The sequence below is a fragment of the Hoplias malabaricus genome, chromosome 8, assembly GCF_029633855.1.
Source record: "Hoplias malabaricus isolate fHopMal1 chromosome 8, fHopMal1.hap1, whole genome shotgun sequence".
In the NCBI taxonomy this organism is placed as follows: domain Eukaryota; kingdom Metazoa; phylum Chordata; class Actinopteri; order Characiformes; family Erythrinidae; genus Hoplias; species Hoplias malabaricus.
Genome location: NC_089807.1, coordinates 9,901,571 through 9,921,004, shown reverse-complemented (window position 1 = coordinate 9,921,004; position 19,434 = coordinate 9,901,571). Strand labels below are relative to the sequence as shown.

General features: G+C 37.0%; 2 protein-coding genes and 1 long non-coding RNA gene across 4 annotated transcripts in view; 2 read left to right on the top strand and 1 right to left on the bottom strand.

Moving 5' to 3' along the window:
• Positions 1-2,270: 2,270 nt before the first annotated feature.
• Positions 2,271-12,932, top strand: rab4a (RAB4a, member RAS oncogene family). Its single transcript, XM_066678846.1, has 8 exons — positions 2,271-2,458; positions 3,464-3,544; positions 3,647-3,761; positions 6,143-6,205; positions 6,282-6,436; positions 6,968-7,063; positions 7,150-7,294; positions 11,391-12,932. Exons 1-7 carry the CDS (start codon positions 2,443-2,445, stop codon positions 7,263-7,265), a joined length of 642 nt encoding a protein of 213 aa, XP_066534943.1. The 5' UTR covers positions 2,271-2,442; the 3' UTR covers positions 7,266-7,294; positions 11,391-12,932.
• A 539-nt stretch (positions 12,933-13,471) lies between these two features.
• ccsapb (centriole, cilia and spindle-associated protein b) lies at positions 13,472-18,298 on the bottom strand. 2 transcript variants are annotated; one of them, XR_010804023.1, is made up of 4 exons: positions 16,960-17,409; positions 16,493-16,803; positions 15,436-15,771; positions 13,472-15,168 (listed from the first exon to the last, which is right to left on the bottom strand). XR_010804023.1 is itself a non-coding variant. In XM_066678463.1 (4 exons), the coding sequence occupies exons 2-4, from the start codon at positions 17,279-17,281 to the stop codon at positions 15,592-15,594; spliced, it is 813 nt and encodes a 270-aa protein (XP_066534560.1). In that variant the 5' UTR covers positions 17,282-17,300; positions 18,184-18,298; the 3' UTR covers positions 13,472-15,591. The 2 variants fall into 2 exon arrangements, 1 of the variants encoding a protein (XP_066534560.1); XM_066678463.1 differs by adding an exon at positions 18,184-18,298 and having other exon boundaries at positions 13,472-15,771; positions 16,960-17,300.
• Positions 17,725-19,434, top strand: part of LOC136705171 (uncharacterized) — a 3,616-nt gene continuing 1,906 nt past the window's right edge. Inside the window, exon 1 of the long non-coding RNA XR_010804024.1 lies at positions 17,725-17,803. This is a non-coding gene — a long non-coding RNA (uncharacterized lncRNA). The remainder of the gene's footprint in view (positions 17,804-19,434) is intronic.

Genomic DNA, 19,434 nt, shown 5'->3' with positions numbered 1-19,434 from the left:
GTTAGGACACTGATAAATGTTAGTTTGTGAATAAAACAATGTAATAATGTGCAACTCATTTAAACCCTTCATTAAATGGAAATACGTAAGAAAACATGAAACTGAGAAATGTTGTTATTTGAAATGGATAGCAGCAACGCATTCAAAATAATTTGGGACAGAAAAAGTGTAATGCTACAAAAAAATGTATTTTAACAGGTTACAGATCAGTGACATGAATGGGTTTTAAAAGAACGTTTCAGAGAGGCTGAGTCTTTCAGATGTAAAAATAGGGAGGGGTTCACCACTGTGAAAGATTGTGCAAGAAAATATTGAAACAATTAAAGAATCAAGATTTTCAGCTTAAAATGTCAAACAGGGTATTTCTTCATCTACTACATAATTTTGCTGAAAGATTTAGACAATACAGATACATTTCTATCCAAGGGAGGAACGCCAAAATAAGTGTTGAGCAGCTGAAATCCTATATGGGAAAATATTCCACTTTCAACAGAAATGGGTCTACTCAATTCCCAAATGTTAACAGGTTTGTTCCCAGTAAACAAGGAACATCCCTGGACGTTCAAAATAGGTCTAAAAGTAGTCTGTCCATTAAGGACATATTTTAAACGTCAATGGATGTCCAAATTCCATCATAATAAGTTAGTTAAGTGGTGACCAATCGATAACATCAGTGGACGTCCAAAATGCGTTTTATACAAGTAATTTATTTCGGGACCAATTAATAACGTCAATGGACGTCCAAAATACGTCTAATAGTCGTCTTTTCAATGTCTGTGTTTGGACGTCTTTTCAACTTTCATTTTCAACCTTAAGAGAACGTTGATTAGACGGCTGTCATTACGTTATTCCAACGTTGAATCAACGGCTAAATGTTTACTGTTTTTTTATGTACATAGAGTTAAGCACTGTATATAAAAAATGGGAAAGTATTTTTCAAGAAACAACTATATTTCCCAGTTTCAAATTTGGCAATGTTGTCTGTTGCTTGTGGAAATTGGATTTGTTCATTCAGTAACTGGGGTTCTTGTGCATGGATGTAAAAGCAAAAGCAGAAAACATCTGTTTTTCACATCATCAGTGTCATCAGGAAAAGTCCATCCACAGCTACATAGAGAGGGATATTATTATCCTTACAGTGAGGGGGCAGTGGCTTTGTTGTGTGATGGTGGCCATTTTCATTTTTGGGGGTCCAAGGTTGACTACAAATCAATAGAGATTTGCTCTGGCTGATCACATTCATCCTGTGATGAAATATCTTTATCTCAATACAGGGGTCTTCTCCAAAATGATAGCAAACCCCATCTAAATGAACAGGGCCAAAAAGTTCAGTAAAACACTCAATATTGATTTAATATTGTCAGCTAACTGTATAATCCTGCTTGAAGCTGTGAGTGTGAATAATTTGTTGAGTGTATGATGAACTATCACCACCATGTGGTCACAAACGTTTACTGTACACCAGCACTTCCAGAAATGTGGATGAGAAGAGAACTAGAAAAAAAAGCAAACCAACAAATAAAACAAACAGAAAAACAGAAAGAAATATTTCCCACATTGGTTAAATTATCCTGGCGCATGCGTCAATTGAAGTGTGTAACACTGATAATGGTAAAAACAGTGGCAAATTAAGTAAAAAATAAATAAATAAATGCATATTTAAGCTCAATTACTGCTTGGTTTAAAAAGAAAAATTCTATAATTCAGTAATTTATTTCAGAATAAATTTAAATATAATATTTAATACCCCAGGTAAACCTTAAAGCTCCATCCAGTGAAAGTTTTGATCAAGTTATCATGTCTGTGGAGTGTTTTTTTATACATGCCAAAATATAAGTTAATAATCCCCACATTTAATAATATGATATGATAGTCCCAAAGGACGGATATTGATAGCCTGGATTTCTTACATCATCTACCTAAAGAACCAATCCTGTTTGCTTGTGGGTGGAGCTTTTAGATGCAGGCAGCCAGTGGAGCTCTAAGTGGAGATAAATGTGGATATTCATCTGTGCATAATGAATTAAACTTAAGGTGTAGTTAAATGTAAAACTTAATGGCATTAAGGTTTATTTCTTGGAATTAAAAAATGGTACACTAATAACATATGTGAGCCTATATATCACTTTCAAGCTATGAACCTTGTAATATGATAAGGACGGTATACAGAGCTTTTCATACATCTGTGGCATAAATAGTGCAGCCATGGCCACACCTCACATTTCCCCGTGCGGTTATTATTCCTCCATTAATGTTCACCACGTCCTGCGGCTGACCAATGTGTTTAAACCTCTCAGGCTTTTACTCTGAAAACCTCTACAGGAAGTTCAGAGTGTGTGAAGTCTGTCGGGATGCTTGGGTCCCTCTGAGGGATTTTAATATCCTCTCCGATTGAACCCAGACACTGAATAATATCATATCCGCAGTATCACCGCGTCGGACATGTCCGAAACTTACGGTACGGATCTTATTGTGTGTTTTATTTTGTTGTCACAGCCACGTAGCCCGGTTGTGGTATTTTAGCAGGTGTCCAGTTCTTCAGCTGAGGTTTCCTCCTTGTCCGAATTGTCCAGTCCACCTTAAATGGCGGGGCAGTTACATTGAATTTAAGGTCGACCGGAACATTCGGAACCTGGTGAAAAATGAAGCTAGCTTCAGCGTCGTCGTTTCTTATCGATTAATATTGAAAGTGCTTGGAGACTAATGGCTGAATGTTAACATTATCCTCAGGGCCGGGGAGGGTGCAGATGTAAACACGGGCTGTTTACTCGGTGGAGCTGGACACATACCGAGATTAAAGTCTGTCTTCTGTGAAAACCAAATGTTCACCCTAGTTAACATGTCCCCGTAGTCTTTGTTTCTATATCTAGAAGACAATTTATAAAGGAGTTAAGCAGTCAACGTCATGGCTAAGCATGCTTGCCTTTAAACTGTAGTGTTTCAAAGACAGTTGGCTACAAATGGGCAGATTCAGACATTCTGTGTTTCTTACATCACTTATCTAAAGATCCAGTCCTATCAACATGCGTAGTGGTAATTTGAGAGGTATGCGAGTGGTCTTATTGACAAAGATTTGCTTTAAAAAATATGTATATTTTGACAGGTGTTTGATTATGTATTTATTAAGAACTGCAGAACATTGGTGAAGATTTGCAATATGCTTTTATATAATTTTATATTAATGTGCAAATGATAAAAATATCTGCTATCTGCTTCATTCCCATATCTGAACATCAAGTGTAGATTTTGGAGTATCCAGATCTTTAAGGAAATGTTATTGCTCTGTGTAATGTTTTTCATGCTTTGCTGACTTTTTCCAACTCCCAGTAAGTTGAATAATGCCATCATGTCGTTGATTCAGTTGTGTTAAAACATTGATTCAGTTTTCCAGATACAAGTTACTGAACTGGCGAATGTTAGAAATACATTCTGCGAAATGTATAATGGTTGTGTTTTTCTACAGATTTCCTGTTCAAGTTCCTTGTCATTGGGAATGCAGGAACTGGAAAATCATGTCTCCTTCACCAGTTCATAGAGAAGAAATGTATGTCATTCATAAGTAACAGATTATATTTTTAGATATAGATCAAATGAGCACACTTGTTTTTGTCATGTATATTGAACGTATTCGTTCTTGTCTTTACAGTCAAAGATGATTCAAACCACACAATTGGTGTTGAGTTTGGCTCCAAGATCATCAATGTGGTCAACAAATTTGTCAAACTTCAAATTTGGGACACAGCAGGACAGGAGCGTTTCAGGTGTGTTGAGAGCTCATGATATCTTATCAGATCTGTAAAGGCCAAAAGAGGTTTGAGTGGAAGACAAACTGTGCACAACCTTTAGTACACATAGGCACTCAGCACTACACAGTATTACATAAACCTTTTTATTGTACTGTGGAATTTAACCTGGCTGCAAACAGACTAAAAAGGTCACAGTCATTGTTCCTTAATATCAGTTTGAAAAGAGGTTCATTTTATATATATATATATATATATAATATTAGTTTTGGGAGAGGGAAAAATGTGCAAGACGGTATGTCTGGCAAAGTGGCGAGAGGAATTTTATTTTATTATTATTATATCTCAATGTAGTTTAGATAATTTTTAATTAAAACTTAATTTGTTTAGTAAAAGTGTCAGTGAGAGCTTTAAAATCAGACACAATCTTTAAAGGCGACACACAATTTTAATTAAAAAAAATATATATATTCATTTTATAAAACTCAGAGGATGTTTCTTTATCCTTTTGCTGGAAACTGGTCTAATGTGCTTTTAAAGCACCAGTGTCTGTAAATGATCTAATAAAAAATTTTAAATAAAATAAGGAAAATAAAAAGGGTCTCAGTCCAGTATGCTTGGTGCTCTCTATTTCTCTCTCTCTCTCCCTCCCTCCCTCCTCTGTAGGTGGGTTATGTTGACTTATCTTTGCTGTGTCGGATTACTTAAGAAGGAAATATCTCCAAATTCCTGAGACAACTAACTCTGAAAGTAGTTACAAGCAACATATAAATGTAACCAGGAGCTTATATATATATAAGCACTGGGTTAAATCTAAATCTGTTTTATCAAAATCAAGGTTCTTTAAAGAGGTTGGCTGATTTAATTAATCTTGGCTGATATATTAAAAAAAATAAAATATAGTATATAAAACATTTCCACCCCAAGGAAGACAAAGCCAACAACTATTGGTGATTTAGTGTATTTGTATTTGATATGTGTATTATCTAAGTCATAAAGTGTTAATCAATGTTTATCTATTTAGTTTCTAAATAAAATGTAGGCTTGTCTAATTACATTAAAAAAACATCCAATAAACAAAACAAATATCTAAATGTGCAATAATATACACTGAATTCATCAAGAATCATGAATAACAATAATAATGATAACGACAATTAAAAAAAACAATACAACCAAAAAATATATTTTAAAAAATAATAATACTAAAGGAAGTTGATAAATCTCAATCAATTCTCTTTCTGTGAGTGCACTCTTTCCCTACCGCCCCACAACACAAAGTCTCTGTTGCCGATTCCAGAGATGCTGGACACCAGAAAGCCGAAGGCGCGCTGAGCAATGAGCAGACAATTTGAGGATAAAGAGTTGGCTCAGGGAGGATAGTAAAGCAGTCCAGTTCAAGTGCATCTCAAAATCAATTAAAAAAATTAAAACAAGATGTGTCCATGTATATGGAAGTGAACAGTTTCTTTCTATTTATGTTTGTTTAAAACAATCCTCTAAAAGCAGGCATCAAGATAATCTGGAATCTCTGTTTTCTGCACTGCTACTGAGGGAACTACAGTTTGTTAGTGTTTTTAATTTTTTTATTTTTATTACTATTTTTTTTTCTCTCTCTCTCTAAATAATAATAAACACTAACTGACATTTTAAACAACATTCTAATGGCTGTGTTTAAAGGGACAGAACATAATTTTGCTTGTGCACGAGACAACATTCCATTCTCTTTGTTTAAAGAAACCGTACAACATTTTCGGGGTCGCGGTTCCACCATAATACTAAACATATTTAATGTAAATTAAGTCTATATAACTGTTTGTGAGTGAGTGAGTGAGTGAGTGAGTGAGTGAGTGAGTGAGTGAGTGAGTGAGTGAGTGAGTGAGTGAGTGAGTGAGTGAGTGAGTGAGTGAGTGAGTGAGTGAGTGAGTGAGTGAGTGAGTGAGTGAGTGGAGGAAGAATTGAGAATAAGTACGAGTGAGAATTGGGTATGCTATTTAATACATTTCAGCATAAATAAAATGCATTCTACCTTTTAAACACAACAATATGGATACTGTGTTTTCTTAGCGAAAAAAAACAGCTAACACATCACTAGGCTGTGTAAAGGTGGGTGATCAACAGAGTATGTGTGTGTAATACAGTGGACATGGTATTAAAACTTCCAGAAGCAGTGCTGTGTCTGATCCACACATACTACCACAAGTAACAAATCATCAACACGCCAATGTCACTGCAGCACTGAGAATAATTCACCACTCAGATAAAATCAGCTATGTGGACTACAGTCTGCAACGTAAGAACTACACTGTGTGTGTGTGTGTGTGTGTGTGTGTGTGTGTGTGTGTGTGTGTGAGTGAGTGAGTGATTGTATATCCTGTTTAATTATTTTCTCTTCTCAGGTCTGTAACAAGAAGCTATTACAGAGGGGCAGCAGGAGCACTCCTTGTGTATGACATCACAAGGTAAGTTGTCAGCATTAATAGATGATACCCTGTGTTTTTTTTTACTGTCCTGCATTAATTTATATGTCTTTATCAGTCGGGAGACGTACAATGCTCTGACCAACTGGCTGACAGATGCTAGGATGCTGGCCAGCCAGAACATTGTCATAATACTCTGTGGCAATAAGAAGGACCTGGACGCTGATAGGGAGGTAACCTTTCTGGAGGCATCCCGTTTTGCTCAAGAAAATGGTGAGTCCTGACTTCTAACACAGAGAGCCTGCTAATTAAATTCATTTGTTGGTTTAAAAGAGAACACTGGCCACTGTTAAATAATAATAATATAAATAAATAAATTACACACACAGACAATATATATATATATATATATATATGTGGGTCTGAGATCCTTTTGAAGAAGTATTCATAATTAAAATCAAATTGCAGTAATTTTTCATTAATATGACGTTGTGTTCCTGTATTTAGTGTTTGCTGTAAAACTCTGCAAAACACGAAAACATAAAAATGTACAGTTAAGGTTTGTGGCCACAAGAGGCCACTGTAGGACTGTAATTACACACAACTGGTAAAAAACTCTACTGGTCCAGATTCAAGTTGAAAATGTCTGGAAAATAATATGAAGAAATATCAATGTACATTATGAATGCAATTTTAATTATTAATTATGTAAATAACCACTAACTGTAAGTGTGTGCTGTTAATGTATGTTTTAGTTAATCAGGCCAATAGGGCTCTAATGATTTGCCTTTTTTTGCATTTCAGAACTCATGTTTCTGGAGACCAGTGCTTTAACAGGGGAAAACGTGGAGGAGGCCTTTGTCCAGTGCGCCCGCAAAATTCTCAACAAAATAGAATCAGGTACAGCTTCCAAGCTCAAGCTCTTACAGTGAGCAGTATATTGTGGTGAGACATGTTCTAAATGTATGTTCTTGTGTGTGCTTAAGGTGAGCTGGATCCAGAGAGGATGGGATCAGGGATTCAGTACGGTGATGCAGCTCTGCGGCAGCTACGCTCCCCAAGACGAGCTCAGGCTGAGAGCGTGCAGGAGTGTGGCTGTTAACACGGGAATTGCTAGAGCTCAACAGCCAGGTGAGAGAATGCCTCAATTCATTACAGATTCTCATGAGCTCCCAAATGGATATTATAGGCGTATGTCTTTGCATACCTTTTTTCATTACTATTATATATACAGGGGTTGGACAATGAAACTGAAACACCTGTCATTTTAGTGTGGGAGGTTTCATGGCTAAATTGGACCAGCCTGGTGGCCAATCTTCATTAATTGCACATTGCACCAGTAAGAGCAGAGTGTGAAGGTTCAATTAGCAGAGGGTAAGAGCACAGTTTTGCTCAAAATATTGCAATGCACACAACATTATGGGTGACATACCAGAGTTCAAAAGAGGACAAATTGTTGGTGCACGTCTTGCTGGCGCATCTGTGACCAAGACAGCAAGTCTTTGTGATGTATCAAGAACCACAGTATCCAGGGTAATGTCAGTATACCACCAAGAAGGACGAAACACTCCCAACAGGATTAACTGTGGACGCAAGAGGAAGCTGTCTGAAAGGGATGTTCGGGTGCTAACCCGGATTGTATCTAAAAACCATAAAACCACGGCTGCCCAAATCATGGCAGAATTAATTGTGCACCTCAGCTCTCCTGTTTCCACCAGAACTGTCCATCGGGAGCTCCACAGGGTCAATATACACGGCCGGGCTGCTATAGCCAAACCTTTGGTCACTCACGCCAATGCCAAACGTCGGTTTCAATGGTGCAAGGAGCGCAAATCTTGGGCTGTGGACAATGTGAAACACGTATTGTTCTCTGATGAGTCCACCTTTACTGTTTTCCCCACGTCCGGGAGAGTTACGGTGTGGAGAAGCCCCAAAGAAGCGTACCACCCAGACTGTTGCAAGCCCAGAGTGAAGCATGGGGGTGGATCAGTGATGGTTTGGGCTGTCATATCATGTCATTCCCTTGGCACAATACTTGTGCTACATGCGAACCGTTCTGGAGGACCATGTGCATCCAATGGTTCAAACATTGTATCCTGAAGGTGGCGCCGTGTATCAGGACGACAATGCACACAGCAAGACTGGTGAAAGATTGGTTTGATGAACATGAAAGTGAAGTTGAACATTTCCCATGGCCTGCACAGTCACCAGATCTAAATATTATTGAGCCACTTTGGGGTGTTTTGGAGGAGCGAGTCAGGAAATGTTTTCCTCCACCAGCATCACGTAGTGATCTGGCCACTATCCTGCAAGAAGAATGGCTTAAAATCCCTCTGACCACTGTGCAGGACTTGTATATGTCATTCCCAAGACGAACTGACGCTGTATTGGCTGCAAAAGGAGGCCCTACACCATACTAATAAATTATTGTGGTCTAAAACCAAGTTTCAGTTTCATTGTCCAACCCCTGTATGTGTGTGTGTGTGTGTGTGTGTGTATGTATGTGTGTGTGTATATATATATATATATATATATATATATATATATATATATATATATATATATATATATATATATATATATATATATATTAGTGCATCATTATATCGCCATTCTATATGTTTTAAACAGTAGTGAATTCGCCCCTTTCAAAGTGTGCTCCCGCCTTTCGGCCAGTGATTCTGGGTAGACTCTGGACCCACCGCGACCCTGAACTGGATAAACGGTTACAGACAGTAAATGAATGAATTGTAAATGTTAGACATTAAAATGAATGCAATTTTTTGTATGTCTCCACAGAAAAATAGGCTGGCTACAAAATAAACATGTTTTATAAAATTCGTATTAATTAATTATTCAGTCATTATAACAGCTCCACCTTCTTTAGGGTCATGGTACATCCGGAGCCTACCTGGAATAACTGGGCGCAAGACAGAAACACACCCCATTGAATATTATATTAAAGTGTAATTACCCTGCTAAATTTGATGCAGTTAACTGACTAATTTAAGTCAAATATTGATAACTAAAAATTTGAGTTAAATTGATTCAGACGGTTGGTGTCTTGCACAATATTCCACAATGTCATTTTCTTTCTAGCTGTTCCATGTTTGCAGAGTGTTAACTGAATAATGTTAAATAAGGAAAACAAATGGCTCTGTAAATATGGGATTTGGAATTCAATCCTTCTCACGTTTTCACTCTGTAATAACAAAAGGCCGAAAGGAGGCACTGTGTCTGCTGTGCACAGCTTTAAAAACATTAAACATTCAAAAATAGCAACAGAGTGGATTTATAGCATACAGAAGTATTCAGATTTAATGAGGAGCATGATATTCACATTACGGGTTACAATTTGTATTTAAGATCTGCAACACTTGTGTTAAGAGAATATTTTTGATGACTGTTTGTTGTGCTGTAATAATAGTGCCAAGATGTTCTGGACTGGTGAATCCAGGATTTAGGACCTGATCTGAGAAAAACTACTACACACAGAGTGCTGGGATTAGATCAATGTCCTTGGCTTTCTAGCTGATTAAGGCTATTATATAGATATTATTTTGTAAAACATTATGCCTCTCAAACACTGGTAATATGCTTAAAAACAAATGGACACTGAGAGTTATTCTGGGTCATCAGGTCAATAATAATCATTATTGACAGTAAAATAAAAGCAGTATAATTGCTCAGTATAACTAACAGTCCTGTGTAATATCCCCTTCTTTTCCCTCTTGTCTGTAAAAGGATGTTGGTAGCAGCTCATTCGCATCTGTACTGTATTTGGCATGCTTTAGGAAGGAGGAGTCCTCTTTGATATCAGGGGACTATTTTGGTCATTAACGTCCCTCAAGCTCTGCTCAAGTTACCTTCTGCATGCCTGAGTGACGATGACACAGCGATGCTGAGCCATGCTAAGCATATCCCCCTCCCCATCTTCCCCAAACATGCACAGATACTCCCACAGGATCACACTCTTTCCCTACTAGAGAAACAGCAACTGCACAAATTTGTTACCACCCTCAGAATTCAGAATCAGTTAGACCACACACACACGCGCACACGCACACAAAACAGGGCAATGTTTATATTTAACTCCAGACACACTGTGTCCTTCCCAGACCCTTAGCAAGGCAGGTTTCTGAGGTTCCTTATTTGGCTTCTCTGGAATGCTCACCAGAAATAGGTAGGAGGTGGGAGGAGAAGACAATTTAACAGGAAACATTTCATAGACAACTTAAACCTCTGTTAAATGTATCTGTTATTAATTGCTATTTCAAATCACTGGATTCCTCTCAAAATGAAACACCAGTTCGTTCTGGCAAGTGTAAACTGCATGACAGAACTGACACTGAATACCGTGCAGTGTTTAATTCTTTTAGTTGCTATTAAATCAATTAACAGTCTTTAAATATTCAGGTGGAAATATTTAAATTTAAATGGTTAAAATGTTTTAGGGTTAAAACTCCAATCACAGAGAGCCCCAGCAGATTTAATCAATGCCTTGATAATTAATTGTAATTAATTGACAATTAATGATAATTAATTGATGTTAATTAGGCCCATGGCTTGCGAGACTGAGATATGACACCCCTGCTGTTAGGGGCCTCTGTGCCATATAGGACCTTTTTATAGAAGTTCTATAACTGTAGGCTGCTTATATGGCCCTATTTTCTCAAATTTCTCAGTACTTCCACAATTCATTTCTATGGGGATCACACAAGTTGTGTGTGCACAAGTGAATGTTTTGACACACTCCTAGTAATGTGTGTCAAGATACTTTTGTTTCTGTAGTGCACATTGTCGCTGTCCAATGACATACATATATCTTCAAAATAGTAATTTTATAGTAAAAGTGGAAAAACCTTAACTTTCAATGGAAGTCAATGTAAAAAAAAAAAAAAAAGATTTTTTTAAAGTAATTTGGAGCATTTCTATTGGTTCATTCATTCATCATGAAATTTTCACAAATGTTAAGGGAGTTAACAAGTTATTGTGTTCAAATGATGTAATAAACTAAAAATAAAATACAGGTTTTTCTTTGGACAGCAAACTATATGCAGCTTATTAAGTCTACAATTGTGTGAATCCATGTGAGCCTTTTTATTTGATTTCAGAAAAGTCTGATTTGAATTTGTTGTGTTTGTACTGTCACAAAACTAGTGCATTTACTTATATATGTCTTTTAAAAAAAAACAAAAAAACAAATGCTCCATCATCTGATCTCCAGGCTGGTTTTGAGAAGATAAGGAGGATATCAGTGGGGAATGGGGTGAAAGGCCCAAGAAAGTGGAGCAGCTCTTCCCTCACCTTCCTTTTACTTCGGTTCAGACATACCAGAGATCCTGGGAAGCCTCTGCGCGCCTGAAAGAGTCTGGAAATGTTAACTGCCCCACTGCACTGAGGCAAAGATACCTGCTGTGTTCCAAACCCTGAGGATGATGAAGCTAGGCCCTTGTTGAAAGTTCTGCACTGAGCTTTACCTTTTACCTTCTATGACCTATTCTTCCCCCTTTAACATATGTATATCTTGTGTAGAGAAAAGCTTACATCATTACTTTGAAGCATGTTTTATGGACTACATTACCAGATCTTTAAAGACTAGGTTTTATCAGCTCGGGAACAAGTCAGTGCTGACTTGAAAGTTTTATCAGTGACATCTGTTATGTACACTGGTTTTACCATGAAATAGTACACTTTTTTTCTCTTTTTATTATTTCTTGCTCTCTTTGCAGATGACAGGTGTTTGGATGTTCTTTCTGATCTAAGAGGACAGTATAAAGAAAAATGTTTTCTGAAAACAAAAAAAGTAATTGCTGTCTTTAGCCAGAATGCACTGTCCTTCTGTTCTGATGTTTCTGTTGTACAGCTTATATCAGAGAGGTTATGTCACTAAAAAACTGGAATGTCAAAATACAGTGTATGAACAACCACCTAACTTGTATACGTCTATAATCACAGTAAATGAAACTTATAAATCATGCACATTGAAAAGTTATTAAGTCAAGAGTATTATCTTGTACAGCACCCTTACATGCTGTTGTCCTGGTTTAAAAAGTTCAATTGGCTTGATTCATGCCAAGTGTTAATAAAATATGTCTCATTTTCAGATATCATAGATCATATATCTGCAGTTGACTTCTATGTTTTTAAATGTATGTTGCGTGCTACACTCTGCTTATTCTTGGACCCTCATTTCAGCCCTATCCAAAGACTTTTAAATGTTATGTCACACCATATATTGATATGATCTTATTATATATTGGTATTTAACATTTTTCAACAAAAGTCTTCATACACTGCCTATCTATAACCTTTGTTTATTAATTAAAACAAATTATCTTAAAAACTTGATCATTCCTGACACACATTTGCAAAATTAACTACTGTGATGGTTACAAAATACATGCTAGTTCATTTTAAACCCAGTCGATACATAATTTGAGATTGGAATTGGTCTCAAAAGGCACAAGTGGCAATTAGCATTTTGGTTCATCTGTGTTTGATTAGTTGGAAGTCACTTGATGGGGAATTTCAGTGAAGTCATTCATATCAAGCCTGCACTGTAGACGCACCAGTGTTCTGCGTTTTTCAGTATCATTGTGATCAAAGGAATCAGGTCAACACAACCATATTATTTACTATCGAAAAAAGACTAATACACATACCCGTGTCTTCCTGCTTGTAAACATTGATGATAGTAAAATAGTGGTAATTACAAAAGGTTTTGATTATTGCATGTATCTCTCCTCTCTGTATAAAATTCATTTTGGGTAAAGCCAAAGTATCAGACAATTTATTTGTAATAATTTTATGTAGTTGTTTTCTGTGCTCATATTTGCATCACCGCTGCTGTGAACAGTTTCTGATTGAGAAAGCTTCTTTAGAATGGTGTATTTTACATTAAATATCTGGGAAAAGAACCTGTTATAAAACTTTAAAGAATAATAACTTTTAGAGCGCCTTTCCCAAGGACGATTTACAATTGAGAATTAAAATGATCAGAAAAGATCTGAGCTGAGATTTAAAGATGGAAAGAGAGAAGGAAAAGTGGATGGAAGAGGGTAAGGAGTTCAAGACCTGAAAGACCTGCCGCCCATAGAGGAAAGCCTATATCTAGGAATGGCCAGAAGACTACAATCAAAACTTTTGCATTCAACACATCAATAAGAACAAAATCTCTGCACAGACATTAGCCACTGGGTTATTATTGAATACCTAGAATTATGAGTTAGAATATAACTGTATATCATGTGCATCATGAATGTAAACACATGTTAAAACTACAAAAATGTTTATTAACACATTCAATGATTTATCAGAGGCAATTAAACCAGAACCCTAGAACCAAATCTATCTTAAGTTGGCCGTGCAAACATAACAGATTAAAGGAACACTAGGTAGTGGTTTTACCTTACATTTACAGCTTCAAAATTATTGTGACGATTCACAGACCTGTAACAGTGAGAACAGAGCCTCTGTCATTGCAGAAACTGCATTATACAAGTTTTGTATAAGTTTATACCAGCCCTGCCGCACTTGACTTCAGGACAGTGCTGTAAAAATACCAAATCTTACCTAGGGTTCCTTTAAATCTTACTTTATATCACAACAGTAAGTTACATCCTTTAACTATCAGTCACCACTTAATAAAGTTAATGTGCCTACATTTTCAGGAATGATTTAGATATTCTCTCTATAAAAAAAATTAGTGCCTATGACTACACACTCCTACTGGTCTGCAGTTGTACAGCAGTATTCCATTAACGCCAGCCTGCTGTTACTGTTACACATTTGTATATACACTAACACATTTTAATACAGTCAAGCGTCCAAACAGTAATAGTCTTTTCTAAACACACTTCAAACCAGCTTCAACTCTGTATACAAACGATGTTTGGCTCAGGAGCAGTATTATGACATTGTTACATTACTATAAATAACCATTGTACAAAAAGATATGTAGCCTTGTGAAAACAGCATTTAATATTCTACAAAGAATCCAATTCAACATGGCAAATGTCAATAAAACTTTTAGAGGGTGGCACTTTTTTTATTGATTTGGTGATCTGTAAATTATTCACATGAGTAAAGCCTGCAAAAAGCACATAGCACAAGCTGAGTTGGATTCTTGACTGCTGTTTCGGGTTTTTCAGATTTTGTAGGTTACAAAGCAGCTCACTAGGCTTTATTCCTCAAATGGCTGAATATCCAGAGAAGCCAAAACAATAAAAATTACAACATACTGAAAAGATGTGCTGTTTGACATGATGCACAGAACAGGAAATTTACAGTCATGGTCATAAAATACTTCAAAACTTATGAGCAGCACATAACTGCAGGACAAAGCTTATAAATAATAAAGAATAAGTAATAAAGGATTCCCTGTGCTGTATTTGCAGTACATTAGGACATAGACCTAGAGTTGTCTTAGGGCATACTGACATACTGCTCCTGAATTGCTTGAGTAGCAGTTGTGTTAAACATGAAATATTAAAATAAAAAGTAATTTTCATTGGAGAAAAAAATAAAGAAATAAATAAATGTAAATAATAATACCATGCAGTACATCTTCACATTAAATATCATGTTTGGCAAAGACAAGAAAAGCACTAAATGAAGTCAGATTAAATATAAGTGTGGATAGCATTTCAAAATTTCAAAAAGAGTGTAAACTTAGGAAATGTGTCAATATATTTTAAGACAAAAAAAGTTGTGTTAATTTAAATAATTAAAACATTAAAGACAAATAATACAAAGCATTTAGTCTAGTATCTCCAATGGTGCCCTTAATACCATATTTTGAGTGATGTATTCCAATCCAATGATGATCCAATGCTCAGTGTGCACCTTGTGAATGATCTGGATGCTCATTTTTAGCACTGTAAATATCATTCATTCATTCATTATCTGTAACCGCTTATCCAGTTCAGGGTCACGGTGGGTCCAGAGCCTACCTGGAATCATTGGGTGCAAGGCAGGAATACACCCTGGAGGGGGCGCCAGTCCTGTAAATATGGCCATACTGTAAATATCAACAACTATAATACATTTACAATAAACTAGAGCTAATCCTGAGGTTTCTGTGGCTGTAAAGCTTGCAGTGTTTAAAAAATATTAATTTACAAAATTCAAAACTTTCCAAAATTTTCTAAAAACACCAATGAACACATGAAAAATGATAAAATCATGAGGAAATGCCTTTGCATTGCACCGTTATTATTTCTGTTATACATAAATAAATCGCATTACTAACACCATGGTTAAATGGTCACCTTGTAATTGCTGATTGCCCCTGACAACAATCCACATGGAAAGATGCACACATCTCCCCACCAGTGACCACATGGAATGTTTTGAGAGCCTGAGAGATTTGTCAAGCCAAATATTTTTAGATAATTTCTGCTTCTCACATTTATGTGTATCTGATTTTATCGTGACCTAGCAGAGAAGCAGCGCATATACTCTGTCATCCAGGGGTTAAAATCCGGGACAGTCTTGCTTTTGTTCATCTTCTCCAGGTCAACAGACTTCACCCTTCGCTTGTCAACACTTTTCATGTGCTTCTCAACTTCTCGCCTGGTCTTGGCTCGTAGTGCTGACTCATGGATCTAGGCAGAGAGGAATGAATAGACATGGATTTTCATACTCACAAAAATAAATCACTTTCTGACTCATTCACTGATATTTAGCCAAGAGAACTGTTCCAGTTACATCACCAAGAGTAAACACTATGGCTCTGTTTTCTATATAAAATGACCAGGATAAATGAGTTTTAACAATATACTCTATCATATTGTGTCACTGTATCATGGCTATGATGTTAGACTGTGGTTGTTGTTTTTTGGCATGGGACTTGGACATTAGCTTTTGGGACTAACATGTTAGATTGTGGCACTTTAATGCATAGCTTTAGCTCTGTGTTCCCATGCTACAAAGAAAGCAGTCTTAGTAGATCAGGTAAAACTCCACTGTGCTCCAAAGCCTCTAGGATTTTATAATGATGAAGTATCTAACAAAATGCAAATGGAGAATCAGCACATGCTAGAATAACACTGCTAGAGTAAGACATACAAGACATTTTGTGACCTATTAAACACCCAATGGGTGGGTGGATGGATGTAAGTATATTTACTACCTAATTATATTTGAGAAGTTTGCTTAATACATATTCCTGATCAACAGAGTATTTTAGCTTTTCTTTGTTTAAAGCTATATTCCTGGGGCTTTCTACACCCAATAACAAAAGATAATCAAATCATATGCTATTGCATTACTCAATTTAATCTAGTTTGTTCACTGACATAAGAACTCCATCTGAAATCAGCTCACCTCCTTGGTTGATGCAGCTGGACCTACATTGTGAGTTTTTTTGAAGGCCATCTCTGTTTGTCTCTCTCCTGAGCCATACATAGCAAAAGGGTGTCTGCTTTCTTTGTCAGTGTCTTTGGATGCTTCCATATCTTTGACTCTCTGAGACTTGCTCTTGGACTTGCTTGGCCTCTGAAAATGGTGGGGTTTGCTCTTTGTTTTGCTGTGTGTGCAAGTGTCTGTTTGTGGTTGGAGCACAGAGGTCACAGGGGAAACGTCTCTGCTTTTCTCCTCCTCCTTTTCCTGAGGTTCCACATCTCCAGGGATTTGTTCTGTGATGGAGAAGACATTGTGCATTGTGGTTACAATCATAGTAAACGTTTTGTTGAGAGCCTTTAAATAAACATATCTATATTATACTTATATAACCATGGTGTAGTCCTGGTAATTCCAACAAATATTAATTTAAAAATATTAGAAATTAATACCTGGAATGGGAGACTGTATGATTTCTCGCTCGGGAACAGGTTCAGGAGCTGTCTCTTGTGTTTCCTTCACAGTTCTTGATGCTGGTGTAGTTTCCGCCTTCAGTTCCAAAGGCTCTACTTTACTCTTGCTGAGAGGTGTAGATTTACCGCTGGACTCTGTGTCACTCCCCCACTCCCCCCAGAACCAGGGGTTATGCGCTTGCTCCAGAAGTCTCCTGGTTAACCTGTACTTTACCAAATCCTCATAACACTTCGCGAAAGTTTCCCATTTGGGATCCTTGAATTTCTTCATATATTCCGAGCGAATGCGCTTTGTCACCATGTTCCTCCACTCTTGAACACTGTAAAGGAAGTCGTTTTAGAATCAGCTAAGGCTAAATTTGCACAGCCTTAAACATTTATTAATAAGGACCTTCTGTAAACTAAGTTGCCCGTGTTCCTCTTTTGGTTCCCAACGCCTCCCGCTCTGGCATTTAAATAAAAACATTTCTGAAAGAAGAGGCTCCGTCTCAAACGGCTACGCACTCCCTACAGAGTGTACGGCTTAAACCAAGAAACTGTTATTTTTACACAGAAATATTACATTTAGGACTCAAGTACGGGCTGTTTGTTTTCCCGCTGGACGATTCGTGTTGTATATGATTGCAAAACTATGTCCTTTTGTGGCAGTGTAGTGCACAACAAAGGGAATAGGGAGCGATGAGAATAGAACGCAGCCATTTTCTGAGAGAAAGCCAATGGCTGAACAGTTGCTTGTATTCCGTCGACACACCTCCATGGACCCGCCTGCTTAAGCGTCATGGCTTCCTCTACTCCTTGAGTCACGTATTTAATCTAGTTGCAGGTAAACAGTATAGCATAGACGTCTCAGTTAATCCTTTCAGCTGTTGTTCATTCAAGATTTACAGCAACAAGTCCAAATTCGACGAACTAACAGAGTTTAAGACACACAATAATGTAATAAAATGTAAATAAAAGGGTCGCAGTTTGGTAGCTCAATATTTACAAGCTTGTTGACAACGCTACGTTGAATTGTGACTCTGAGAAAACCCGAGCTGTTATCAATGGTTTGAAATAAGGTGTCGGTCATGGATTGAAGCAGTTTACCGTAATGTCAACAATCCACATATTCGCGGTGAAACTCACAAACGTCCACCATTTTCAGCGTATTAACTAGTCACTCTAAAGAAGGGTATGCATCGCAAGAAACTGTATTTTACTTACAATCTGTGGTTGTGGGCAAAGGTAACGGGAAGCAGATGGTTCAGGTGGCTGTGTTGTGGTGCTCTGCTTCGGGGACTGCTCGAGTTTGGCTCCGCCAGGTGGCGAAGGGCTGAGGTGAAACAGCAACAGGTCGGTGGGGTGGACTAAGAAATTGGCCTTTCTAAATTACAATTAAGTCAGTTTAATAGTCTACTGAGTCAAGAAACAGCACAATTACAATCTTTAGAAAGTGTTTGTCCAATGTGGGAAATAAATATATGGGTATTTATAATTAAACAGTATCTCACATATAACAAATATGTTATTAGGGACAAATTATATACCTCTGCCAAAGCACAACAATGAAATGTACTGCTATTTTAATAACTTTATATACACTTTACATATATTTGCTTTCATTATGGGACTGTTTGGTTCTCCCTGTTTTGTTTTCCACACTATGAACACTCAAATGTATTCACAACCCAAGCCATATGAGCAGCTTTCACCATTTCTCCTGTCCATTGATTAACTTTTAATTACTGCATAGAGTAAAAAAGCAGGCCATTGCACCCCAAGTGTGGTTTGTCTATAGTTTGTTACAAAAATAATACAAACAATATACGGACTCAAATATACACATGCTCCAAAGCCTTAAACAGACTTCACCACTTCTCATATGTGTATACGAAGTATTAGTGTCAGGTATCAGCTGTGTCTGTCTCCGAGTAGCAAACGAGACACATTCTTCTCAAGTCAATCTGGAAGGACTCAAATTTCAAGGCAGAAGGCCTTTACAGTGAAGTGTGACAAAGATAGAAATGAACTCAGTCACATTTTTGTCAGCCTCATGGCTGGTCTGGGGCACTTGATTGTTGTTGGCGTCATTCTGTTTCATGGCTAGTGGAAGAGAATAGTTGGGAGGAGTGGATTTATAAGGGTCTTATTTGTATTAAGAACAGGCCTGGGACTCTTATGTGTGATAGAAACCTCTGAAATGAGAGAGTAAATGTGTGGTGTAATTTGGACTGGAGCCATGGGTGTGCTTCAGTCTCACAATATGCTGGATTTGGGAAAGTATAAAATATTAATAAACGTTAAATGTCATCAATAAGATATTAATTAATGCACATAGACACGTCTCAAAAAATACCAAATAATGGACTTTAATAAATTAAAATGTATGTACATTTTACATTGTGTTGTTTGGCAGTGCACAATGATCTTCTTTTCTTGCTGTTACCCATTCTGCACTGAAGCATATTCATCGCG